Consider the following 26,537-nt stretch of genomic DNA (forward strand, 5'->3'; position numbering starts at 1 on the left):
ATTCCTGCTATTTGCCCAGCCTGGCACGATGCTGAGAACGGGGGTGAGGGCGTGCGATGAGTTCTTACTAGATGACACTGAACGAGGGGACTGAGTCTTGCTTGTGATTGATGCAAACGCTTTTTTAACAGATTGACTTGGACTAATAATTATTATTTGCATATAAAGAAAAGGAAAAGATACAGGAAAAGAATGCAAATGCCTGAGGACTCATCCTTTCTTCAATCTGTTTAAGTTGCTACAAAATTTTTCAAAGTTACAATGTCGAGTGTTTCACTTCTGGACAGCCACAAGCTTCCGTGGGCAGGTGGAAGGTGGGACAGGAAATGTGACCTGTGGGACAAACCCCATTTTTCAAATGAGGTCGTGGAAAGGCTTTGTAAATATCTTCAATGCGTTTTGAGATGCCTTTATTATCCAAAGGGAGCCAATTCAGAACTTGTCATTAAAAAAATAATAACCTCAAGATTAAAACATTATAGCTCAAGGAGCAGTGCTTAGACTATAGAAACGTTTCCATTCCTTGTAAATGTCTATGTAAACAGATCCCAGCATTTCCTTCCAGGCTTTGAAGCCAAAAGTTAAACCATTGCAATGCCAATGAAAAGCCCATGAAAGAAGAAAGTATACAGGCCAATTATGTTTTACCTCTCAAGGCAATAGGAACTTGCTATATTCTAAATATTGTTATCATGGCCTCACCACACACTCTTGATTATAAAACATTTCACACACATACATAACAGTATGTACACTGTATTTTCATGCTTCTCTAAGGATTCCAGACACCGACTTCATCAACATCATCTGACTCCACTGGAAGGGCAGAAAAAGTGAATCAGAGATTATGGAAAGATTCCGATCGTGCGGTGTGCAGTCATACAGCCAGGAAGACAGACGCCTCATTCCTGGGGAATCCGCCACCAAAGCGGGGAGTGCAGGAGAGGGAGGGCAGAAAACACTGGCTACTGGCCCATTTCATTGCATCTGCAAACAGATTCAAGCAGCAGGACGTGGATTACTGTGGGTTCACTGTTTTCCTCTGGAAACGCCCTCCGCTGTTGCGCTGTGGTTGAAGCACTGAAGGACGTCCGGACTCCGTGTGAGCTGCTGAGCCAGGGCGCCCGTCATGTCCAGAGAGTCCTCGAGCCCAGAGCACAGGAGGAACTTGACGCAGGCCGCGTGCTGCCCCGCGCAGGCCAGGTGCAGGGCTGGGTGGGGACAGAGGCACCCAGCTCAGTGCATCACCTACAGCAGTACTGACTGGGGAGCAGGATGCCCCTGATAAAAACACTGACTCTTTCAACTGCACAGATTTCATAGTTCCATATTCTTCCCTATGACTTTGCCTATTCTGGATCAAAACATTTTTCCTTTTAACCTGACTTGGTCACAAATGGTTTTAAAAGTAACAAAACCAATCAGAGAGAATTTGAGAGACTTGTCTAAAACAACAAAGTAAGTTAATGAGAAATAGGAGACTTTAAATAGTACAGAAGACATTTTCAAAGTTTTGTGAATTCTCTGTGTAAGTGAAAATATCACCATGAGTGAGAATGACGTAACAGAAAGAAAAACTGCTGACACATCTTCCCATTCTGGTTAGAAATTGGCGCTGAGGGTTTCTGATGTGCTGTGAGCCATGATCCTGGGTCCTGCTCCCCTGTCGTTAGGAGAAAGTTTGTGTCCTGGGACTTAGTGATCTTCCTCTGCAGCCCTGGAGTGAGTTGTGAGGCATCACAAGGTCCTACTTAACCCTTGCAAGATGGACACTGGTGCATAGAGTGCTACTGAGAAGGTTTATTATAAAGTCCAGGTCTAAGGAATTAGCTCTGAATATATCTTTCTGAGCCCAAAATCTAAAAAATTATAGTGATTAAGGTTTTAAAATACATTCCGTGGAGAGAAGACCTATGAAGAATCTATGTAACACCTGGGGAGCTGGTGTGATCATGGATTAAGATAGAAAGTGCTTTGATGTCACATATGTTGTGTGGTTTAAAATAATCAAAACAACAACAGTAATACCAGCAGCAGTAAGGAGTAGTAGTCATCATTGTTACCATGGTAACAGCAGTAGTTCTATAGCTTTGCAAATGGAGGAGGTGCTTTCTTAAGGAAAAGTTGCTGAGCTACTAGAGGAATAATATTAAAAGTGATGATTTTAACATAGAAGTCCATTGTTTACATTGTTTACATTCAGTTTACTAATAATTTTCAAAGCACGTGTAAAATGAGGTCGTACCTGATCGATTTCTTTCGTCCTTGGCGTTGATGTCGGCACCCAAGGACAAGAGTGTCTGAATTGTGCTTACGTGTCCTTCCTGAGAGTTGAAATAAAGGTGTTACCACTGTAACAACAAAAGCAAGTCTTAAACACAAACTCTAATGCACATTAGGTGCTTCTTCTAAAATACTCGACTGCTGAAACTGAATTTTCATATCCAAAGGAAGGCTCATCACATTACTCTCGAACTTCAGCATAAATCATTAAAGATGTAGGTGACGTTTAGTTATTAGAATACAGATGATCAATTTTGTAGCCAAATCACTGACCACTATGGTTGGGTTTCCCTCAGTGTAAGGAGTATAAATCTTGTGATTTACTCAGAAAGCACAATTCTAAATGTCCCAAGCAAACACACTCTTTGCTAAATCTTTAGGGGAGAAATAAACTGGAAAAGAGCGTAACCTCCCCTGGATGGGATTCTTATCATAGCTGGCATTGTCCTTCGTGAAGCAATCAATATACCTTTGTCCAGCCAGTTAGCCTGTCAGTACCTGCTGAGACTGAAACCAAGGCTGCAGGTTCAATCTTCCCACTCGCTTTTATCCCCGTGGCCATAGACCATGCTCTTAGCCCACCCTCAACTGTATACCCACGTTCTCAAAGGGGGAACACAGGCAGGGGAGTGCAGTTCACCAGAAAAATGTTTATTCCTGTTGCTAGGAAAACAAGTAAAGGCAGGCGGCCAATAATATTAAAGATAGTGGCTAGTTTTCTAGCGAAAACTTTTGTGTGTCTTCAATACTTCATACATCAGAGAGCCCAGTAAATGCAATTCCCTTTCCTTAAAGAAATCTTCTGAAATCCAGTAAAAGGATAAGGAACTAGGAAGTTCATACGATGGATTTTTACGGCTTCAAATAACATTATTCCTGAAAACAAAAAAGGGCAGGAGGGAACACAGAGCCCAGACATTACATGGAGTAAAGGGCTCTTCTCAGTTTTTACCCAGAAACAAATAAAGGCAGGTTTCTATTTAAAGGGCCACAGGGCTTTAGAATCATGACCATTTTAAGAGTATGTCATGGGCAATTTCTTTTTTCCATAGAGATCGAGCAAAAGAACCACGACAACAGGGTTACTCATCAACAGAATTAGGCAAGCCTCAGGAAGCAGGAACACTGTTCTGGAAAGAAACAAACCTTAGCTGCGTAGTGAAGTGCTGTGAGGTGGGTGGAGGCTGCTCTCACATCTACGTTGATGCCAAGCTCAGAGACCAAGAATTGGACGGCCTCATTCTGCCCAGTGACTGCTGCCCGGTGGATGGCCTGGGCCCCCAGGGAGTCCTCAGCAGAAACACAAGCCTAGAGGTTGGGAGAGACATGAACAAAAGTAAGGAGCAGAGATACCTGGGACCATGGACTTCTGACATTTTGGCAAAACTCTGTGGTCTACGTACATTTTCCTGGGCACATGATACATACAAAGCTTTTGTCAGATTCCCAAAGGATGCTCTAACCAAAAAAAATGGTTAAGATTCAACGCTGTAGGCTAAAGTGCCAAACAAATAGAGTCACTGGGGAGAGTCCGTTGTTATTATTATTACGAAACAACTACTATTTATTGAATACTTATTTTGCTAACTGCTTTATGTACATTATGTTATGTAATCCTTATAGTAACCCTGTTTTACAAATGGAAACACTGCTGCTTAAAGAGGTAAAGGGGACCTCAGAGGGGGGGATGTGGCAGAGCTGAGATTTGAACCCATGATCTGAACAACAATGCTTCCTGTTTATCCCATGATCTAAAACTTGTAGGAAGAACTAAAGGGATAAAACCAAACCATTTCTATACCTTGTGTTTTTCAAGGAGCAGCCTGGCTACGTCGATGTGTCCACACTGGATGGCGTCCATGAAGGGTGTGAGGCCACACTTGTCTCTGCAGTCCGGTTCATACTGGCACCTAGAGCCCAAACACAAAGTAACAGCTGGGAACAGTCACTGCTTCAAACCCAACGGTGCTGACTCCTGACCAGCTGCCTTATAGATGATCCGTGAGAATCTGGAGTGCTTGCCCTCCTTCCCTACCTCAGTATCTGTACCGAGCTCTTCGAGAGCAGGTTGGTTTCCCCAGCAAGCCTTCTCCTCCTCTAAGCTTCCTGTCACATTTTAGGGACCATGATCTCTCCAGCTTCTCATGCAGAACCTTGAAGTCACCCCTCATCCCTCATAGCCAATCTATTACCAAAACCTCTCAATTCTACATCCAAAATATTAAACAAAACTGTATCCTTGTCTCCATCTTTGTCTTCACCCCTTAAGACCAAGTCAACAGGGACCTCCCTGGTGGCGCAGTGGCTAGGAATCCACCTGCCAAGGCAGGGGACACGGGTGCGAGCCCTGGTCTGGGAAGATCCCACCTGCCACGGAGCAACTAAGCCTGTGTGCCACAACTACTGAAGCCCGTGTGCCACAACTACTGAAGCCCATGCGCCTAGAGCCCATGCTCCACAACAGAGAAGCCACCGCAATGAGAAGCCCACGCAAGAGGGATATATGTATATGTATAGCTGATTCACTGTGTTATAAAGCAGAAACTAACACACCATTGTAAAGCAATTATACTCCAATAAAGATGTTAAAAAAAAAAAAAGCCCTCACCCCACAACTAAGAATAGCCCCTGCTTGCTGCAACTAGAGAAAAGCCCATGTGCAGCAACCGAGACCCAGTGCAGCCGGGAAAAAGAAAACAAAAGACCAAGTCAACACGCAACAGCCTCCTACCCATTTTTCTCTCTTTGGTTCTGGCCCAGCCATTCTGTTCTCACCACTAACAGAGTAATCTTTTCACCATGTAATTTGGGTACAGCCTCTCCTGGTTAAAAGCTTTAACTACTTCCCAACCACAAAGGACAAAGCCTAAAACCTCAACATGACCTCCCACGGTCAGGATTATGTGGCATCCACTCACTTCTCCGGGATCCTCTGGCCCCTCCTCCCTGTGCTTAAGGCGACCCCCCTTCTGTCCAGTCCCACTTTCTTCTCGGTCCCACAGCCTATTTGTCCTCCTTCTTCTGTTCCTATTGCTTCATGGTCCTACCTCCTTTCATTCCTACCAGTCTTCCCTTCTCCCCAGTCCTCCCTTCTTCCGTTCCTACCTTCCTCGTGGTCACACCTGTCTCCCCTTCCTCTCGGCCCTACCTCTCACCTGTCCCATCTTCTTCTGTTCCTACCTTCAACGGTCCTGCCTGTCCCACCTCCTTCTGCTCCCCAGGGTGCCAGGCTCTTTGCTGCCTTTGCACTTGCTGGTCCCCTCTGCTTGGAACATCCTAGTGCCATTCTTCACCTGGCCACTCCAAGGCATCCTTCAAATCTCAGCTTCAGGAGGACCTCAGAGGCCCATCTTCTCCCCCAGATCTACAGGACGACCCCTGCTCCCGCAAAGCATTGTGGACTTTCCCTTTGTAGTATCATCACCATTTGAAATTTTATGACATTTCTGTGATTGTGTGTCTATACTTGGCTTCCACACTAGCCTGAAGGCTGTTAGGGAAAGAACGGTGTTAACTGCTTATCACCCAGTGCTTAACACACACAGGAAGTGCTTAGAAAACATCTGTTGAATGAAGGAAGGAGTATTTATGACTGCAGGTATACAGTCCCAACGCGTAGGAGGCAAGCCCTACACAGTGATGCTTTCGGGGCACTACATGAGGCCTCCTCCTCTTCACTCATCGTCTCCTAGGTAACCACTTCCATCCTATGGATTCAATCGTCACTTCCATGTTGACGAGGCCCCCTCCTGTATCTCAGCCCACACCTCTCTTCTGGGCTAAAATCTGTGTCTAACTGCCCGCTGGATGTCTCTGCCTGGGTGTCTCACAGGTACATGTGACTCAACATGCCCAAAAGTGACACTGCCAGCTTCTCCCCAAGCCTGCCCCTCCTCCCCAGGTGTCATCTACCTCGGCAGGTGGCACCAGCACAGCACCAGCTGCTTAAACAAGACACCTGGCCATTATCCTGGACTCGTCCTTCTCCCTCATTCCGTTTGTCCCTTTATTCACCGAGATCTGGTGATTCCACCTCTCAAGTGTCTCCAGACCTTTCTCTTCACCCTATAGTCAGCATCGTGGTCCAGCCACCACCATCTCTCCTGTTCAACTGCAACAGCCGCCGGACTGCGTTCACAGCACCCACGCTTGCTCCCCCTCCAATCCATTCTGTTTTGCAACCGGGGGATCTTTGAAAAATGAAAATCTCTTATTATTCAGTGGTATCTTACATGCTTAGCACAAGATCTGGAATCCTCAGGTGGTGCCCAGTGTCCCACTGGCCCTGAATCGCCCTTCCTCTGCAGCCTCCCCGTCACTCTTGGGACACAGCAAGTGCCTATCTTCTTTTGGTCTCTTCCGTGCACTGTGTTTGTCCCCGGCCCTGAGCATTCACGGTACTGTCACCTCTGCCTGGAATGCCCCCTCCACCCTGCCCCCATTTTCAGCCTCTTCCAGGTCATAGCATCAGTGTCACTGGGGCCAAGATCCCTCACCCCTAGGCCACGTCCCATGCTGTTGTGGGGACCTCGCAATTCCCTGTAATGCTCATCAGACTCACACGACATGGGCAGCGTCTATCTTCCCTGCCCGTCTGTGAGTTCCATGGGTTGGGGGGGAAACCGCATTATCTTGTTGCTGTGGTAGCCCCTGTGCCTGGTACAGTGAGTGCTGAGTGAGCATATGAATGTCTGTTGAATGAACAGATAAAAGGCCAATGTTTCCCCAGGTTTGTCAGCTATTTTTGTTTCACCTTCTTTATCTGCTTAAGTCCTTTGTTCATGTCTGTTTTGGTACCTTAGATTCTTTATGAACATTTTGTCTGAGCTCTGATATTATGCAGCACTGATATTAACTGTCAATTAGCAAATATTTTCCTTAATCTGCTGTTCTGTTCTTACCTCTGAAGAAGCACCTCTACTGCCTCTGAACAGCCATGCATTGCTGGGTGGAGAGAGTTGAGAATGAGAGCTTTTTAGCACAAAACCAAAATGCTTCTTCCCTCCTGGCACCTCTCTGTGCCCCATCCCTCTAGCTGTAACTTCCAGGAAAGAGTATTAAGTTAGGTACACTGCCACCGCCCCAGAAAAAGACAAATTTAGCTCGATGAGTGGTAAAGGGTGACGTTTTCACTTAACAGGTACAAGGCTCACACTTGATTATCTTGTCTTTATGAGACTCTGATGGCAAACATTCAATCTTAAACCTGCCTCCTCACTTTCGTGCTACAAATCCCTAGGACCAGTCAGTTTTTTCCCAAGAAATGTAAAACATTTTAAGAGTAATCCATGACAAAATAACCAGGAATTTAATTCTCCTGCTAGAAATAACTATCCTCTATAATAAAGATTTCGAGGGAGTTCCCTGGTGGCCTAGTGGTTAGGATTGCGAGCTTTCTCTGCTCTAACCCGGGTTCAATCCCTGGTCAGAGAACTGAGATCCCACAAGCCACACGGCGTGGCCAAAAAAAAAAAAAAAAAGATTTTGACTACCTACTCTCCACTATTTTGTGTGAATGACTGGGCACTGACTGTTTCTCCACAAGAGCAGGGTAGTTCGTCAAACAATTCATGAGCAGAGAAGTTTTCCCACTCATGTGCAAAGTTTTATAAAGGATTCTTTAGTCCCTAACTGTGGCCAGAATAACTGTGTGCCTATCTCCTCAATTACATCATGTCACAGGCATTGATTTCAGAGAAACCTAAAAGCCCTGTATTCTAATTCAATGTGCTATCCAGAGGGCTAAAGATTATGTTCTAAATGTCTTGACCTGGACTCTTGGTCTGCTTAGTGCCCCTTTTGTCTTATACCGTGGTGCTTTTGCTTTCAACTAAGATAATCTACAAATAAACAGTTCAGATTTAAGGATAATTACTCCAAACAATGAAAATGGTAGTCCAGATTTATATTCAACATTGTCACTAGATAAGTCACATTCATTGAGCCCTGGTATTTAATTATAAGCACCTATATTTATTTAAATGGACAGTACCATAGTAGGTATTACTGAAGATAAAAGGAAATAGTCCCCTTTCCTTTTGCTTTTAATAATAATAATGTCAAAATGGTTGTGAAAATAGCAGCTGTAGCTGTCCCGTGCTCACTGCGTGTGGAGCACTGCACAGAGGGCCTTGCATGTGCCTTAATCCCTACGACCTTGTGATATGGGCATCATCATTATCATTATTTTGTGGCTGAGGAAACCTGCTCAAGAGACTAAGTTCCTTGCCCAAGGTCAAAGACTTAGTAAGGAACAGAACCAGCCTACCATCTAACTGGGGAGGAGAAGACAAATGTATGTGAAAAGTCACCTAAAACAAGAAAGAAGAGCATGTTAAGGGCCCGGTGACACTGGTTTTAGAAACTAAGTGTTTGCCAAAATACCCCAAAGCTGCTCGTATTCCTTGCCATTTCCCCAACCCCTCGCTCCCTGGTGGGTGGCATCCCGCACAGCTCCAGGTCATACCTGCCGTGTGCAGCGGGGTTCTCCCAATCTTGCTCTCTGTCTTCCAGGCAGCTGGGCAAACAGCGAGCAGGTACTGGAGGATCAGAGGGTCGCCTTCTCGGCTGGCAATGTGGAAACTGTTCCAGCCATCTTTGTTCTTCAGCAGTGGATTGGCGCCATGCTCCACGAGGTCCTGGACCACCTCAAGATTCCTCCTTGTGCAAGCCATCATCAGAGGAGTCCTAAGATCAATTGGGACAAGCTGTCAGACGGAAGGGCAGCTGAGGCATTAGAAGCGCTCGACCAGGGCTTCAGAAAAACGCACACCCTTGGCAGAGACGGAAGACCTAGAGGACTCGAGAGTCTGGGAAGCAGGAAAACAGCTTTGGCTGGCAACTTCCCTGCCTGTCGTGAGGGCTCTGGGAGAATTAACAAGGGGAAAATGATTGTGACGTGGGTGCCCCTACAGGTGGGGAATACTGAGGAGGCAAAGTTGTTTCTGAACTAGTTTTTAGTATGGCACTGAATTGGAACAGAACTAGTCAAAATCACAGTTTGTGCTTAATATTTGCATAAGAGGTACTCTGCTGGACTTATCCCATTCACCTCAATCAGTAACCGATAATTAAACTGTTCTGAAACGGAGTTAAAACAGAGCAGATGACAAAGTGCCTTGCCGTAAGGAGCCTACATTGGTGGAGCAAATGAAACGGCGTGATTACAATAAGGTTCTGAACTGTTGTGTGTCCACAACCATGGGACAGTGAACTACATCACTATCAACTCCTCTTCTCCCACATCAGTGATTTTGTGCTTCTGCCTTCTCATCTGCTATGACTCTCGGAAGCAGGGGCAGGTCTTGTTTACCTCCTGTCCCAGGGGCTGGCCCAGCTGAAGCTCAACGTAACTACATGGGTCTCAGCCAGGATCTGTCCTCTGAGACTGCTTTGACATTACTTAATTACCAACACTATTTTGATTTTTTATTTTTGGTAATGTAGTAATGATAGTGAATGAGAAATCAAGAGGGAGACACCCAGATAAATGAAGGCTGGAATCTTCAAGAGTGCTTCACAGAGGGAATGAATCCAGGGAAGGGACTTGAGAAAGCCAGCAAGGTGAGAACAGGCAAAAATGTCTCACTGTAACTGCACTTCCCAAGCACACAATCAAATGAAACGTGCCCTTTTAATGGTTGTTTGGGAAGACTGTTTCCTTACCCACAGAACTGGATAAGCATAAGAAAATCAGTTTTGTGCTTAGTCACAGCCAAAGTGCAAACCTCAAAAAGTCACCAGGTCTACGCCCCCCGCCCCCCCATGCCAGTGGGCAAGATGCACTTTGTTTAGCTATCTGGCTGTCTGATGTGTTCCTTATTTATATCAGATCAGGAATCCCTTGTGGATTCATTCAGGAACTTCATTATGTTATGAATCTTCAGATGTTCATAACCTCTAAGGAGGTGGACAGACATAGTACTAAAAACGATGTGGATCTAACACAATGCAATTACTTTGTGTGATGGTTACAGGTGAGCATCGTTGACTGTGGAGGTGGTCATGCAAGGCTACACGTGATAAAATCACACAGAGTACCCCTCACACACACATGTGTACGTATAACTGGTGAAATCCGAGTAAGTATACTGATTGTAGCAATTGCGGTTCCTTCTTCTTGTTACCTTACTGTGGCTGTTAACATGTTAACTTTGGGGGAAGATGGGGGAAAGGTGCATGGGACTTCTCCCATGTCTTTGCAAATTTCTGAGAACCTATAACTACGAATTTCAAAGTATAAAGTTAAAACAATGTCACTGGTGAAGTAATCATTTAGCTACATGTTCCTAGAAGAACATCCCGCCCTGGGGCTCATGCTATACGTAGGACATATAGACAATTTGTAGTTTGCTTATATTCTATCTGATCAGGTACTTTACTGTTCTCTGCTCTATCATGCGAGGCAGTCTGGAACAGAAGATCGGAGCAGTAACCCCATAAGGGTAGCAACCATGTTCTGCTCAATAGGGGAAGGCTGAGGGGCTATGGCGTGGAGGCCGACCAAGGAGCGGGAATCTACGATTCTGCGGGGAATGGTGAGGGTCTCTCCGCAAGTTCCGCCACCTACCAGTCGGCCATCTTCAGGCAGTCGACCGCGGCCCCTCGGCCCAGCAGATACCGCACGCAGTCCCGGTGGCCCATGGAGGCAGCCTCGTGCAGAGGCCGCTTGTAGTCTCGGTTGGCAGCCTCGATGTCCAGCTCCCAGGCCTCGACCAGATAGGCCAGGATTTCCCGGCGGCCGTGGCGCGCGGCGCAATGCAGAAGGGTGTCCCTGGCCGGCCCCGCGCAGCCGGCGCGCCCCGCAGCCCGCAGCTCCTCCCGCAGGGCACACAGCCGGCCTTCCTGCACCAGCCGGCACAGCCGCCTTGGGTCCGCGGGCGCCGCCATGGCCCCTGGCTCCGCTCCTGGTCCGCCCCCGCCCCCAAGGGCCCTCCCCGACCCTTCGCCCGGACGCCCCCGGCCTCGCCCTGCCGGCTCGGCCCCGGGCGGGCGCTCAGGTCTCCGGCTGACCACGCGCCCCGCTGGCCGCCGCGAAGGCACGCTCGGAGGCTGCAGCCCGCGCTGGTTTCACTTTCCGGCGAAACATTAGGTGAACCGCAGGACCGCCGCTGCCGTTCCCGGTAACAAGCAGAGCGGACCCGCGGGGACGGGGTGGGGCCCGCGCGTCCCCGCCCACAGCCCCGCCCACCGCAGCCTGCCCCGCCCACAGCATCGGCCCCGCCCCACCCCGACTGCCGCAGCCCCTCAGTGGGTCCCCGAGCTCGGAGGAACTCTGGGAAAGTTTCTGTTCGCCTCTTCCGCCCTAGCGGAAGCACGGACGGGGCGGGGCCCGCTAGCGGTTGCCACCCCTTCTCCGGGTGCGCGTTTCGATTGGCCGCCAGAGAAGTCCGTAAGCACGCCCCCTCCGCACGCGCGTTTCAATTGGCCAGGGGCGCATTCCGTCAGCGCCGGCGGCGGGCTCTTCCCTGGGCTGCGGCGGGGGCGGAGCTGGTGGAGGAAGTCCGCGGCCTTCTCGGGCTCGCGCTGCCCGGGGGATGCTGGGACTGGGTGTCCGGGCGGCTCTGGCCCGGAGGCGGCGGCGGCGGCGGTGGCGGTGGCGGCGGCGGCGGGACCCCCAGTGTGGAGCGCCATAGTGCGTGAGGCCGACGGCGTGGAAGGGGGCGCGGGCGGGCCCAGTCGTGTGGACGCTGAACCTTTGGGTTCCTCAGCGGGTCCCGCCTCAGGGGGTCCGCGGGGGACTGGGGGCCGGGCGCGGACGCAGAGGGGCGCGGGCCGGCGGTGAGGGGCGCGGCGGGGCGCGCGTGCTGGAGGCCGAGGCGCCCTGGGACGCGGGGGCGCGGCGCTGCTCGGCGGTGTGGGAGTCGCGGAGACGTGGCCTCCGCTGGGGGCAGCCAGCGTTTCCTTTCCTTCTGCTCTGCTGTTTTGACCTTGGGCGAGTCATTTTGTGGTATCCTTTTGCCTCTTTCGTTTGCAGTCGCCCTCTCCCTAACCTGAGTATTAAGAAAATTAAGGTGATGTGGGAGGGCCTTGAGCGGGTGGAGGGTACTTGAGGTCTGAGCAAGCTGTGTGGGGTGACGGGAGACGTGAGGGTAGGTGTTGAGTTCTTTACCCGATCTTCCTGGATGCTCGTCATTTAACCTTCCTGGTGTTTTCGGTTCCTTTAGAGATAAAATGGGAGCAGCTGCTATTTGCCAGGCCTGGAGACAATTCTGCTTTACATCTTGTATTGTACTCTGGTTTACAAACCACTTTACATTAATTATCTCATCCGCAAACAACCCTGTAAGGAAGGCATCATGACAGGTGGGGAAATTGAGACCTAAAGAAGTTAGCGATTTTCCCACGGGAGTACAGCTAATAAAGACCTCTGGAAGGAAGGGTGGTAGCCCCTGGTGAGGGTCTGCTAGTGCTTGGCACTCTGCTCAAATAAATTAAGGGAGATAAAATGAAAAAAGACCTCAAAACAAGCTCATTTTACTTGTGAGCGGATTGAATTTGGTTAACTGAGTGTAATATGGATAATCATCAGAGATAGAACCAAGTCCAGTATCAGCTTTGCCAAAGTTATTGTCCCCTTGTATTTTGCCACTTCCAAAAGAAAGGAAGGTGTAAAAGTGCTTTGAAGTGCATCAAGTCTTAGGACATGCCAAGCATTGGTCTTAGCGCAGCTGTTGGTGTTGGTGCAAATGGAAGTTGAGGTATCTGGTAGTTTCACACTTGTTGTTAATCCCCCTCCACATCCTCATTGCCAGTGACTCCACCTTCTCTTGCCTTATGCCTCCAGCTTCCTTGCTTTTAAAAACAAAACGTTTGCAGTATAGGACAGTATTTTAAATGCAGATGATTGGTTATTTAACTGGTATCCCACATGCAGTTCTGCACCTCCTGCCTTCTTTAGGAGCTTATTTTGGTCTGCGTCCCCCTTGAGATAACTAGATGACAATGTATGTTAACCTGTCCACAGCCCCTGTGGTTCTCTGGAGTAAAAGTTTGGTGTAGAGGGGACAGATCTTGACAGTAAGCTAATGGATGGAGCTATACTGGGGTCTTAAGGTTTCCCAGTTGGTCTGCTCATTCCTTTTTGTGCAGGTGTTTGGAATTTGTGGTGTGCCCTGTGGTGACTCATTTCGCATGTGGCTTTCATTGGCATTGTGATTTGCTGCTTGGCTGTCCTCTTTCCTTTATCTTTTGTTGTGTTTCGTGGTTCCGGTGTCATGATCATTTGACATGTTTTGTGACCTGTGAGTGTGTGAACACCAAACTTGGTATTGGACTTAGAACTCTCATTTCAGATTTGTTGTCATCATCTTTCTCTGCTTGTCATTCCCCTCTATCCTTCCTAGGCTGATTTTATTCGAAGATTGAATGTGAATTCTGTCTTTGCCCATCTGTCAGTGGAATCATCTGCTCTTAGAGCATCTCACCAAAGCGTCTTGAATCTTATGTCTCCAGTTGTCACTCACAGACGTTTGAGGACAAGTCTCATATCTCAGAGTACCTCTCGGAGCTTAACCTGGCATGCTACAGATAATTTTAAAACAGAACAAACTGCCATTTTCAAAACTGAAAGCTTTCATTTTCCGTTCATTCCCGGAAGAAGTGATTAAAACGAAAACACGATTTCTCCTTTACTCTTTAACGTGGTTAATGATGTGATCATTGAGCTCTGGCTAGAAACGTCAGTTACCTGTTTTGTTTTTTCTCTTCCAGTCTCACCAGTCCAAAAAAACTTGTTAGGCTTCACTTTCCCCTTCTCCCTATTTTTGCTGCTGTTGCCCTTAGGCCTTGACCACCTCTTGCCTTGGTTGGTAAAGTGACTTTCTGCCTTGTTTTCTTGACAGTCTGCATGTTTACTCATCGTCTGCCTGCCTCCAGAGTTACCATTCTAATGTGTAGATTTGGTTGGTCATTGACCCTGCTTAGAAAAGCGAGATGATTCGCCGAGTTGCCTACATGATAAAGTCCAAATTCCTTGGCATTATATTTAAGGACATTTATCCTCTGTGTTTCCAAATTCTTTTCCATCCTTTTCCACAATCCATGAGCCTCTTGTTCTAATGAAACCCGGCTTACCGGCACACCACTGGTATGCTATTTCTCTGTGTTTCTGCACACACTGTTTCTTTTGCCTTCCCCGATCCTACTCATCTTGCAAGACTGAACTCTTCATAAAGCCTTTTTCATCCTTCCTAACTGGTCACTTTTCTTCATTTCATAAGTGCATTTGTGTAGCACTTATATAGTGCCTTATGTATAGTAATTTGTGTGTGTTTTGAGAGCTGCCTTATGGACAAGTGACATCATTTGTTTTTGAATCCTCAGTGTCTCAAATAGCATTTGACCCCAGAGATGCCAAGAGAGGAAGCCCTCATGGTGTTTATAATGAATCTGGGAAATCATAGATACTTAAAAGTGGTTGTGGGTTGAATTGACAGTAGAAAAAAGCCTTTCAAATCTATAAATTCTAGTCTGTAAGTAATGGTTATAGTCTTGTATTTCCGTTCTTCCCCTGTTCTTTCTTTTCCTTGCGAGAAACACGTAGAAAAGCTCTTGCCATCCTTGTTTGCTGTAATAAGTGAGTGCTCTTCCAGGGGAGGAGCAGGTGTTTGTGGGTGTGAGGGGACCTAAGTGAGGTTGGGCCTGCGGGCCTGGACCTTTGGGTTTGTAGGGAAGCGGGATGTAGTGCTGGCAGGAACCCAGCTCTGCGCTGAGAGTGAGGACTTGGATGTTGTGTTTCCTTTCTGCCTTTGCTTCTTGTAGAGCTAATGGGGACAAAATATTTGGAAGTTTTTTCATTTTGAGTGTACAGTATTTTGTGGTATTTTCCTTATGCTTGCTATTTTCTAAATACTTGCTATCTTTGGTTATGGTGTTCCACAGTGATTTCTAAAAAGGGACAGAGAAATTAAAGCTGAGGTTTTTAGACGCTGCTTTGAATATTTCTGGATGTGGAAGAGAGAATATTACCTTCCGTAGAAAGAACTCTGGCTTGAGGAGTCAGAAGACCTAAGTTCCATCACCTGAGCCCCAGTGTCATCCTGGCACAATTGCAGGATTGTGCAAGGATCAGATGAGAGTACGTGAAAGAACTTCCAAAAACTGTGAAGCACGTTGGACCTATAACATAGTGTAGGATTTCAAAGCCAAAGAAGACAACCTCAACCTCATCTTCTTCAGAGGGAAGTGCCGTAGTTGTGCATTTGTTCTTTTAATGCATTCATTTCATTAATATTTATGGAGCAGTGAGTGTTGGGTGCTGGGGCCGAGTGCCTTGCTCCTCCCACCAGACTATAAAGCTTTCAGCCTAGGGGCAGAAGACATGTTAATACACGCTTAAACAATGATTAAGAAGACGTTAATAAAACATACTATAGGGACTTTCCTGGTGGTGCAGTGGTTAAGGATCCGCCTCCCAATTCAGGGGACACAGGTTTGAGCCCTGCTCTGGGAAAATCCCATATGCCGCAGAGCAGCTAAGCCTGTGCGCCACAGCTACTGAGCCTGCGCTCTAGAGCCCACGAGCCACAACTGCTGAAGCCCGCAGACCTAGAACTCATGATCCACAACAAGAGAAACCACCGCGATGAGAAGCCCGCGCACCGCAACAAAGAGTAGACCCCGCTCGCCGCAACTAGAGAAAGCCCGCGAGCAGCAACGAAGACCCAACGCAGCCAAATAAATTAATTAATTAAATAAATAAATTTTAAAAACCATACTATAGTAATAGTAATAATTTGTATATAAATGACTTATATTAAATATAGTTGTACAGATAATTGTTGCAGGTCTCTCAGAGACATACAGGGTGGTTTTATTACTACAGAGTGCTGCCTGGATTGAATGAATACTTTCTGTCGCACTGGAATTGGGGACCAACACCGTTCATGTTGCTCAGATTGGGCTCTTAGTTCTCTCAGGGCGCAGTTTGGCCTGTGAAGTACCTGCTCCTGGTAACGATGGGCCAGCAGTGGGCACCTTTGCTGTCTCACCAGAAACAAGAGGGTGTCCGCTTGATCTGCACGGAGTCCCTCGGAGAAGGGCAGGAGGCTTGTGGGGAGCTAACAGGACGAGGTTGGGTCTCTCTAGATTAGCAAAACCACCCAGCTGGGTTCTTGTTATGAGCTGTTTCTCCAGTCAGGCACCTGTGCTGGTGAGTTATCTTAATTTTTTTTTTAAATGGTTTTTTAATAATCTTTCCTTCCAGGGATTGTAGGCACTTATTATTTTCAGCTTGTCCATTTAGGTCTGTAACCTGTACATTTTGGAGGCCTTTTGTTTTTTCTTTTGTTTTAGTTTTTTTGTTTTTTTGCGGTATGCGGGCCTCTCACCACTGTGGCCTACGCCATTGCGGAGCACAGGCTCCGGACGCACAGGCTCAGCGGCCGTGGCCCATGGGCCCAGCCACTCCACAGCACGTGGGATCCTCCCGGACCGGGGCACGAACCTGCGTCCCCTGCATCGGCAGGCGGACCCCCAACCACTGCGCCACCAGGGAAGCCCTGTTTGTTTTAATTAATTAATTAATTAAATTTATTTTTGGCTGTGTTGGGTCTTCGTTGCTGCGCACAGGCTTTTCTCTAGTTGTGGCGAGCGGGGACTACTCTTTGTGGTGTGTGGGCTTCTCTTTGCGGTGGCTTCTTTTCATTGCGGAGCACAGGCTCTAGGCGCGCAGGCTTCAGTAGCTGTGGCACGTGGGCTCAGTAGTTGTGGCTTGCGGGCCCTAGAGTGCAGGCTCAGTAGTTGTGGCATACAGACTTAGTTGCTCTGTGGCATTTGGGATCTTCCTGGACCAGGGACCAAACCCGTGTTCCCTGCACTGGCAGGCAGATTCTTAACCACTGTACCACCAGGGAAGTCCTGCAAGCCTTTCGGTATAAATTATGATTAACAAATGTAGGGGAATAAGGGAAGTGACTTGTGTCAATTTCAAATGATCCTAGAATGGTTAGGGTAGGTGTGACTGCAGTAACAAACAGATCCAAACGTGTAATGACCTCACAATCCAAGCTCATTTCTCAATCCCATAACAGCCTCAGGTGGTTGCAGTTTTGTGTGTGTGTGTGTGTGTGTGTGTGTGAGTGTGAGCGTGTGAGCATTGTGCGGGAGGAGTGGTGCTCTTTAAAGCAGTTATCCGAGGACCCAGCCTGCTGGAGGGTCTTCCTTTTCGAATGTTTGGCCTCTAAGATTCTCTGGGGTCACCCTTCCCTTCTCTGGATGGGAGCAGCGGACGGAGGAAGGAGCAGGAGAGGCTTTTATGGGCCAGGCCTGGAAGAGGCGCACATCCTTCTATGCACATTCTGTGGGGCCTCCAGCTACCAGCACGATGGGGAAGCGTGGACCAGCCATGTGCCAAGGAGGAAGGGGACTGACAGTCTTCACCACGAAACCAGGAGCAGTCCATTCTGCTTTGTGTGACTTGTTTTTTAAATTGTCTTGCAATCAAGAAGATGACAAAATGAAGCTAGGCGGATTACAACAGAATTGAGTCATAGCACGTACTTCTCATTCAATAAGCGTTGGAGGAAATAACTGTTATTTGCACAATGTCGTGCTAAGTGCTTTGAGGAAGAAGCTGATGAGACATGTTCCCTGCCTTTTCAGGGCTGGTGGTCTCATACGGGTTTAGTGATGATCGTTCCAGGGGGCGCTGAGGAGAGTCTAATCTCCAGCAGTGTGCCTGACTGGGGGTGGGGGTGGGTGGGACAGGTCATCATCAAGGTGAAGAGATCGGTGATTGGCAGAGGGCCGCACTCCAGGTGATCGCCACTTCAGAGTGAGATGCAAGGCCGGGACCTGCACCTGCGGTCCGGTGAGGCGTCTCTCTGTGAGAGGACCATCACAGAAAAAGCAGCGTGGGAATGAGCAAAATTCTGTTTGACAAATGGTTTTCATACTTTCCCAGTGTTTTTCTTTCATCATATCTGAGGGATGTGACACATTTCTGTTAGTTACTGTGGTAGAGTCTCCAAGGGTACAGATACCCACTGTGGCCTGGAGATGATTCCGCTGGACATCTGGGGCCTCACGTAGTTTGGTTGTCATCTCCCTCCATCCCTTTAACGGTGCACGTTCCTCACCGACCACTTTAAGTTTGCTTCTTGAAGAAACGCGAGCAGCTTCTAATAGTGCCCTTGGAGAGCGATGCAAAGGGCACCTACTGCTCAGAGGACGGAGGAGCAACACGAGGTTTGGGGACTCAGGGAAGCAAGAAGTAGCATTTGAGCATCTTTATTTTGATAAAGTTATATTTGAGCTGCTGGTTTAGAAGTATATTAACAAGAACAGAAGGTGGTTAGAATTTTACTGTAGTAATTTTAAATAACTTCACAAGAACATTGGTGCTGTTAAAATGTAGGCATCTTTTAGGAGACTCAGCACAGTGTGGTCCACGTGTAATTCTGAGCTGCTGGGCTTTGTGAGCCTCTGCATGGGTGTCGCTAGGTACTTTCATCTGTCTTGTCTGGTTCAAACCACATGACTGTGGTGTTAACTCTGCATGTTAGCTTGTCAGGGTCCTCGTTGTGATGAGAAGGGGACCAAGGCTGTTAGGGAGGAGGTCTCCCGGCTCCGGATCCGAGTGCATCACACAGCCTTTGACTTAAGTGCCTTGTTAACTCCGGAGACAGGTGCGGGGGCCCCAGCTCCCCGTGCAGTGAGTCACAGCGCTTCATCTCGCAGAGACCTGAGAGGCAGAAAGAATAGTTTCTGACCTCTCACTGAAGTCAGAAAAGTAAGAACATAAAAGTGCTAGCTAGCTAGCTCTGCCTCCCAGATGAGCAGTCAGGGCTGTGAGGACCATTCCAGATGGACAGTGTAGGTGGCTGTGCTGGTACCCAGAGGCCAGATGGCCCAGTGTGGGCACCTGTGTCCCCAGCTGCTAGCCTTTGCTCTGTGATGGCTTCATGCAGGACCACTCTGGGCTGTACCAGGACTCTGGAAGCAGAACGCTTCCTGCAGGTCTGTACCAGCGCCAAGGTCCTGGGTCATATGAATTTGAGGGTTTGATATTGTTAATCTTATTCGTTTGTGATTTTATCTATGGAACCTTCTTTAAATAAGATACTGTCTGTTGATAATTTTTCTAGACTGTTTCCAGTTTTAATTCTGGACACTGTATTTGCCAGCTTTGAAACAGTTGGGAATGTTTGAAGAGAAAGCAGAGATCAGTCTCATATCTGGAATCTACAGGGTTAGTGGGTTTATTGGCTGGAATTCTTCAACTGCTTCTGTAGTTGACCCAAGTGTGTTTGGAGCACCTGAATTAGGGGCCAGTATTCGTCAGTATAGTCATTCCAGGGTTTCTGCAGGGAATTCGTTCCAGGACTCCCTATGGCACCAAAATCTGAGAGGGCTCAGGCCCCTCAGAGTCCACCCTGTGGACAGGGACCTGTGGATCCCACATCCGCGGATTCAGCCAACCACAGGTGTTGGTGTTTTTCATCTGCGGTTGGTGGAACTCGCAGGTGCGGAACTCACGGATCCCAAGGGCCAACTCTGTTCTGCAAGGCCCATTGTAGCTTCCTTATGTCTTCTGCCAGTCAGCCCAGAGGTCCCCATTCAGACAAAATAGCAATTAGGTTGTTGGCTTTGTAAGATGAAGAATTTTGAGCAGAAGAGGTAAACTTTCGTGTCTTATTTTTAAAAAGAATAATCAGATTTCAAGCTTTTTTTTTATGTGGAAAATTTTCAAATTTATTGTTTTAACATAGAAAAACTGCACATTCATTTTTTCTGCCTCTGTAAGTATGAGGAATATGTTCAACAACAAAATAATTATAAAACCATTATAGTGGAGGGAACTTTTTTGTTCATAATAAGTAATTAAGATATATGACTTGGCTTTTTTTTTTTAATTAATTAATTTATTTTTTGCTGCATTGGGTCTTTGCCGCTGCGCGCCGGCTTTCCCTAGTTGCGGCGAGCGGGGGCTACTCTTCGTTGCATTGCACAGGCTTCTCATTGCGGTGGCCTCTCCCGCTGCGGAGCACAGGCTCTAGGTGCGTGGGCTCAGTAGTTGTGGCGCACGGGCTTAGTTGCTTCGTGGCATGTGGGATCTTCCCGGACCAGGGTTCGAACCCGTGTCCCCCGCACCGGCAGGCGGACTCCCAACCACTGCGCCACCAGGGAAGTCCCTTGGCTTTTTAAAAGGTATTTTCAGTAATACAGAGTAGGCTGTAATTGGACTGCTGATATACTTCATGTCTTGCCATTAGGTGACATCTTTATAATTTGAAAGTTATTTCAATGTTTTATGCAAATCAGTCACATCTAAGCTTTGTTTGACACAATAAGCAGATGTGTATATTTGTGTAGGGTTTTATAGTTTAACAAGTCTTTTGGAGTGTGTTTTCTCATTTAATCATTGTAACGCCCCTGAGTCTTAGAGAAGCTAAGTGACCAGGGGTCCTCCGGCCACTATGTGGCCAACTTAGGGCTCACACCCAGTTTTTTTCCTTTTAAGTCCACTGTCCCCTCACTATGTGACACTGCTTTTATCCGGCTGAGCATTTTTTTAAATAAATTTATTTATTTATTTTTGGCTGCGTTGGGTCTTCGTTGCTGCTTGTCGGCTTTTAGTTGCGGCGAGCGGGGGGCCACTCTTTGTTGCGGTGCGCGGGTTTCTCATTGCGGTGGCTTCTCTTGTTGTGGAGCATGGGCTCCAGGCGCGTGGGCTTCAGTAGTTGTGGCTCATGGGCTCCAGAGCACAGCCTTAGTAGTTGTGGCACACGGGCTTAGCTGCTTCACGGCATGTGGGATCTTCCTGGACCAGGGCTCGAACCCATGTTCCCTGCATCGGCAGGCGGATTCTCAACCACTGCGCCACGAGGGAAGCCCGGCTGAGCATATTTTTAAGTACTTCTTCATGACTTAAGAGTTATACCACTGCATTTTAACTCTGAATTCAGGTAGTGAAAAGGTCTCTAGCGTCCTTTCAGAGGGGCCTGTAGAACTATTTCTGTGTGTAGAAGTAATTTTTAAAAAGTCTTGAAATATCCATGAAGTTTTTTTAAACTTCCATTAAACCCTGAAAGAATAAACTGAAATTTGGAAGGATCATTTCTGAAGAAGCTAAGGGCTGAGGGGAGTTATTAAGTTTATAAACTGTATCAGATATACTCAGTGGTGTCTTGGTTTCAGACGTTTTCAGGCTTACAGGAAATGTTGAGTGAGATTCTGGCATTTGATACTACAGTTTACTGGAGTATTTTTAGCATCTGAAAATACGGTACTGGCAGGAACTGATTTCTCTGTTGACCATCTCCTGTAAAGGGTCACGTTTTTATTTTTTTTTAATTTATTTTTATTTATGTTACTTATTTTTGGCTGCATTGGGTCTTTGTTGCTGTGCACAGGCTTTTTCTAGTTGTGGCGAGCAGGGGCTACTCTTCGTTGCGGTGCTCGGGCTTCTCATTTCAGTGGCTTCTGTTGCTGCAGAGCACAGGCTCTAGGCACTGGGCTTCAGTAGTTGTGCGTCGCGGGCTCTGGAGTGCAGGGTCAGTAGTTGTGGCGCGTGGGCTTAGGTGTTCCGCGGCATGTGGGATCTTCCTGGACCAGTGATCAAAACCATCTCCCCTGCATTGGCAGGTGATTCCTTTTTGTTTTGTTTGTTTGTTTTTGCGGTATACGGGCCTCTCACTGTTGTGGCCTCTCCCATTGTGGAGCACAGGCTCCGGACGTGCAGGCTCAGCAGCCATGGCTCACGGGCCCAGCCGCTCTGCGGCATGTGGGATCTTCCCAGACCGGGGCACGAACCCGTGTCCCCTGCATCAGCAGCCAGACTCTCAACCGCTGCGCCACCAGGGAAGCCCTGGCAGGTGATTCTTAACCACTGCGCCACCAGGGAAGTCCTTAAAGGGTCACTTTAATTCTCTTGTATCTGTTCTTGTCCTCTCTTTTTTTTTAAGTGTAACTATTCTGTTTTACAGTAGTGTAACTGTTCTATTTAATGCCATAAGGAGGTAGTTAGATCTTACATGCGATAAAATGCAGAAATAGGAATGAAAAAATACCTGGCAGAAAAATGACTAATATAAACAAAAGTATTTCAATACTCTCGAGACAGAATTCTAGGCACAGTCACTGCTGTAGTGTTTTGCTGAGGGAGAATATGAAATTTCCTCCTCTGAAGATGCTGAAAAGTGGGCTCCATTCTCTTCTACTTGGGGGCCTTGCTCCTGTCCTATTACATCAGTGCCCGATGCTGAGATGCTCTCGGGGCCGAGAGGGGTGCATGGGGTGGGGTGGGGTGCATGGGGAGAGACATACAGCAGGGGTGGGAAATCTGCTGTGACTGTCCGCTTAGTGCCTTCTGCTTCTCAGACTTGGAAAAGCTGGTGTATACAGGGGACAATGCATGAGTATATTTTGAAAAGCTATAGCCAGCTCTTAAAATATTTATGGTTATTATGATAGTATAAATGGCCTGGCTAAAGTCAAGGAAAAGTTGCCAGATCTCCATTTATCCATTAGTGGCAACTTCTTTTTGAATGAGCATTTCATGATCAGGGCTTCTACAAAGTGTGATAGGTAGAAAAGAAGGCTATTTTAGGATTCTCAAACCCTAAGGAAGAGATGCAAAGAAACTATAAAATGACTGAAAGTTGATGGGAATATGGGGAAGAGGGAAAGGGCTGGCTGGGGTGGCCCACAGCCACTGTATTCCTGAAAATTAAGGTTAACTTGCTAGCTTGTAGAATTGGTGATAACTAACAAGTGTCCCATTTCTTCTGCCTGTTGATACAAGACAGTGAGACCATTTAAGCGGAAGCATCTTACAGCCGTCGACTGCCAACATCTGGCTCGCAGTCACTTGGCCGTGACCCAGCCCTTCAGTCAAAGATGGACAAACAGAGACCCAAACCACGGTCTCTATCCTAGACCCAGAACCAAAAGAGGGACTAGAGGTATGTCTTTCCCCCAAATATCTTGCGTTTCAGAATCTGTAGTGTGTGTGGCCTTTGAGTATCTCCCGGTATTTGTAAATACTGCTACTGTGATCTTGTGGTTCTGTTGCAGTAGTTTGACACTTTTTCACTATTTGTGAGTTTTCTGTGAAAATTCCATCCTATCATAGTGGTTGGTAAAAGCCCCAGAAAAGCACGGCTGAATGAATTCCACTAGCTGGCTTAACTTTAACGTGGTAGGGAACACGTCCCAGCATCACCACGATACCATTCTGGAACCGTCGTGATTTCCTGACTCTTCAGCAGTCCTCTTTGTCCAATCCATCACTAGGTCCACCGTCTCACTCTTTTTCTCCCAAACGTCCCCTCACTCAGTGCTTTTACGGTAGATTGTGTGCTCAGTCACCTCGTACCTGGGCTGCTGCAATAACCCTCTCCTTGCCTTCAGACTTTATTTTTTCCATATCAGCTCGAATATCAAATAATGTTCCTGAGTACCATTTTCTGTCATGTCACTGCCACTCTCAAGAACCTCCAGTGTGGTATGTTCCCTGTTACTATGAGGGACTCAGGCTCAATCCCCTGACTTTATTACATGCAGGCTCTACTTCTGGCAGATTGTTTTCCTTATGACCCATTTAGTGCCAAGTGAATTCCCACTTTCATTAATACCTGTTTGTATAATCCAGATTGTCTTATTTCCCTGTGATATATCTCATTTCAGAATCCAACTCGGATCTCACTAGTCATCTTCAATTCTTGTGATGTGATTGTAGTCTCTGTTTCCCACTTTTTGGAACCACTGTAACCAATTGTATGAGGCAGTTTTAAACTCGGTGGTTATATAGTGTTTGATATTTTGTCTGTTTTGTGTGTATAAGTCAACTTCTCCTCTGTGTTGTGAGTTCTTTACTGATAAAGACTTGTCAGCATGTGTGTTTCAGCGTGAAGTCCTAGCACTGAGCAGGTGGTAGCTCTTCATAAATATTGGTGTAATTAACTCCACAATTAGAAAACATCAGAATTTAACCCTGGCCTATTGCAAGGTGTACTGTGGTCCTCACACCATCCAAAGACTGGTCTCTGTCCCTTTCCAAATGTGTATCTGACTGTATGATAGAGCCCGATATAAATATTTTTTGGATTAATCTATTTATATAATCAGTTGACCAATAAAATACATCCTTGTCTCTTTCCTCTATTAAAATAGATAATTGAAAATTAGTTTGTCTTATTTGGGTCAACAAAGGGTCATCAGTCATTATTCACTTCTCGTTCACCTTGTTTGGGTTCTCTCTCCAGGTCGAGGATGCCTGGGATACAACCCTGAATTCTTCCTCGCTGGCCAGCAGCGGCGCACCAATGACATGGCCAAAAGCAATTCTGTGGGCCAGGACAGCTCTAAGGACTCGGAGGACGAGATGATTTTTGCTGCAGAAGGCCACTGCGCCCTGCCTCAGGGAGGTGATGGAGCAGTACGGCCACACTCGTCAGGGAAGCGGTCTCGGTCCTTCGAGGACGAGAGGAATCAAGCCACAGGGACCAGTCAGTGGGATGGGGTTTCTAGGAAGACCCCACGGCATCATCTGTCCCCGTCGTGCAGACGGCCCAGGGAAGGCAGGCAGGAAGCAGAGGACGGTGTGTCGTGGTTCTCTGCGCAGCCTGGAGAATCCAGCCAGGAGGTGGAGGACATTGGTCCTGATCCTGTTCCTGACTCTTACTATGGGCTTCTTCGGACCTCGCCCTGCCAGGAACCCCAGAGCCACATCTGCAGCCTGCCCAGTGAGGTCCTGAGGCACATCTTTGCTTTCCTCCCCATGGAAGACCTCTACTGGAATCTGAGCTTGGTGTGCCACTTTTGGAGGGAGATAATCAGTGATCCACTGGTACGGAAAGCGCTTTTCGTTCTCTCGTGTTTTCTCTAAAAAGTCCATGGATTCGCTTCACTTAATGCATACTCCTGACAATGGCATTTCTTCAGAGATGTTGGTGTCCATTTGCCTCCAGGATCAAATCCCAATCTCCTGGAGGCAACCGAGACCTTCTGTGTGTGTCCCACCTTATTATTCCAGGCTCATTGCTGACTTCATTCCAGTCCATTCCTGTATTCTGTCCACAACCAATGATGTTCTGCTTCCCAACTGTGGACTGCACAGTACTTCCCTTATGTTGGTCTAATCTGCACCCCACTTCCCCCAGCCAACCAAAAGGGCCCCTCTTAGCTCTGTTGATGTCTTTCCTCTTCAAGGCTGCACTCTTAGACTAACGCTTTCCCATTCCATCCCATTGAAATCACTCACTCTCTTCCTTGTGCTATTATAGTGATTTATACCTCTGTTCAAGCTTATCATGTTCTGTTATGGTCTTAGAGAGCCTTCTTCCTCCCTGTAAATTATTAGCATATTGCTAGAGGGCTGGTTGTCCTGTTTCTTTTTGCATTCGGCACTGTCTCACGATGTTCTACATACAGTAGGTGATTAGTAAATGAGTGTTGCGTTTAGTCACAAGAGTACCTTTTGAAGATGACACAGGGGCAGCCCGTGATCTCAGAAAGGATTTCCTGATACCGTTATCCTGTGCCCTGCCCTTCCCTTTGTTGTGTCATTATACTTCCCAGGTTCAGGTCTCCAGTAAGCCTGAGGGCTGGGAGAATGTTCTCCTTAGCTTGTATGTCCCTTAGACCAGACATTGGGAAGAAACCAGAGGTAGAGAGTTTAATTTATTCTTCAAATGCATTGAAGTTTAAAACCTTGGAGATGGAGGGAAAGGTGGATATATCAAAACTTAGTACATTTCTCTTCCAAGCCCAAAAGATTTTGGAGGAAATTTCATATCGCTCTTGCTCCATTCTTTGCCTGGGGTCTTGTCTCCTACTTTCTAAGAAATATCTTTCTGTTTTATTTGTGAACTCTGTTTTGGTTCAGTATTTCTACCCATTTAATTATCTCTCTGATGTGAACTGGGGATAGATGAGGTTTCACTCCATTCTGCTCAAGAGGATTTTGGGAAGATATCCCAGCTTATCCTTACCTCTTGATGTTTTTATCATCACCAGCAATGACTTGGTTATTTTCAGTGACCTTGTCACAGCTCTCATTTTCTTTTTATTTCTTGTAGTGTCTTTGTCTGGCTTTGGTATAAGGTTATGCTGGCCTCAGAATAAGTCTGCAAGTGCTTCCTCCTCTTCAGTTTTTTTGAAGAGTTTGAGGGGGATTGATGTTAGTTCTTTAAATGTTCAGTAGAATTTTTCAGTGAAGCAGTCTGGTCCTGGACTCTTAACTTTTTGGGAGGCTTTTGATTACCGATTCAGTCTCTTTACTAATTATTGGTCTGTTCAGATTTTCTATT

The 26,537-nt window shown here is 47.1% G+C and overlaps 2 protein-coding genes across 3 annotated transcripts in view; one reads left to right on the plus strand and one right to left on the minus strand.

The window, feature by feature from the left end:
* Positions 1-393: 393 nt before the first annotated feature.
* Positions 394-11,172, minus strand: ANKRD16 (ankyrin repeat domain 16; the record flags this gene model as incomplete). Its single annotated transcript, XM_082648124.1, has 7 exons — positions 394-1,211; positions 2,246-2,324; positions 3,430-3,591; positions 4,085-4,193; positions 7,185-7,227; positions 8,750-8,970; positions 10,853-11,172. 7 exons carry the CDS (start codon positions 11,170-11,172, stop codon positions 1,030-1,032), a joined length of 1,116 nt encoding a protein of 371 aa, XP_082504250.1. The 3' UTR covers positions 394-1,029.
* Positions 11,173-11,812: 640 nt separating this feature from the next.
* The window catches only part of FBH1 (F-box DNA helicase 1), a 46,605-nt gene continuing 31,880 nt past the window's right edge, over positions 11,813-26,537 (plus strand). Inside the window, exons 1-3 of one of the 2 annotated variants that reach the window (XM_082649266.1) lie at positions 11,813-11,917; positions 23,030-23,189; positions 24,492-25,075. In XM_082649266.1, the coding sequence (XP_082505392.1) occupies positions 24,557-25,075 (519 nt within the window). In that variant the 5' untranslated portion in view covers positions 11,813-11,917; positions 23,030-23,189; positions 24,492-24,556. The remainder of the gene's footprint in view (positions 11,918-23,029; positions 23,190-24,491; positions 25,076-26,537) is intronic. The other variant, XM_082649265.1, reaches the window with a different exon arrangement.

The sequence above is a fragment of the Grampus griseus genome, assembly GCF_964374135.1.
Source record: "Grampus griseus genome assembly, chromosome: 2".
NCBI lineage: Eukaryota > Metazoa > Chordata > Mammalia > Artiodactyla > Delphinidae > Grampus > Grampus griseus.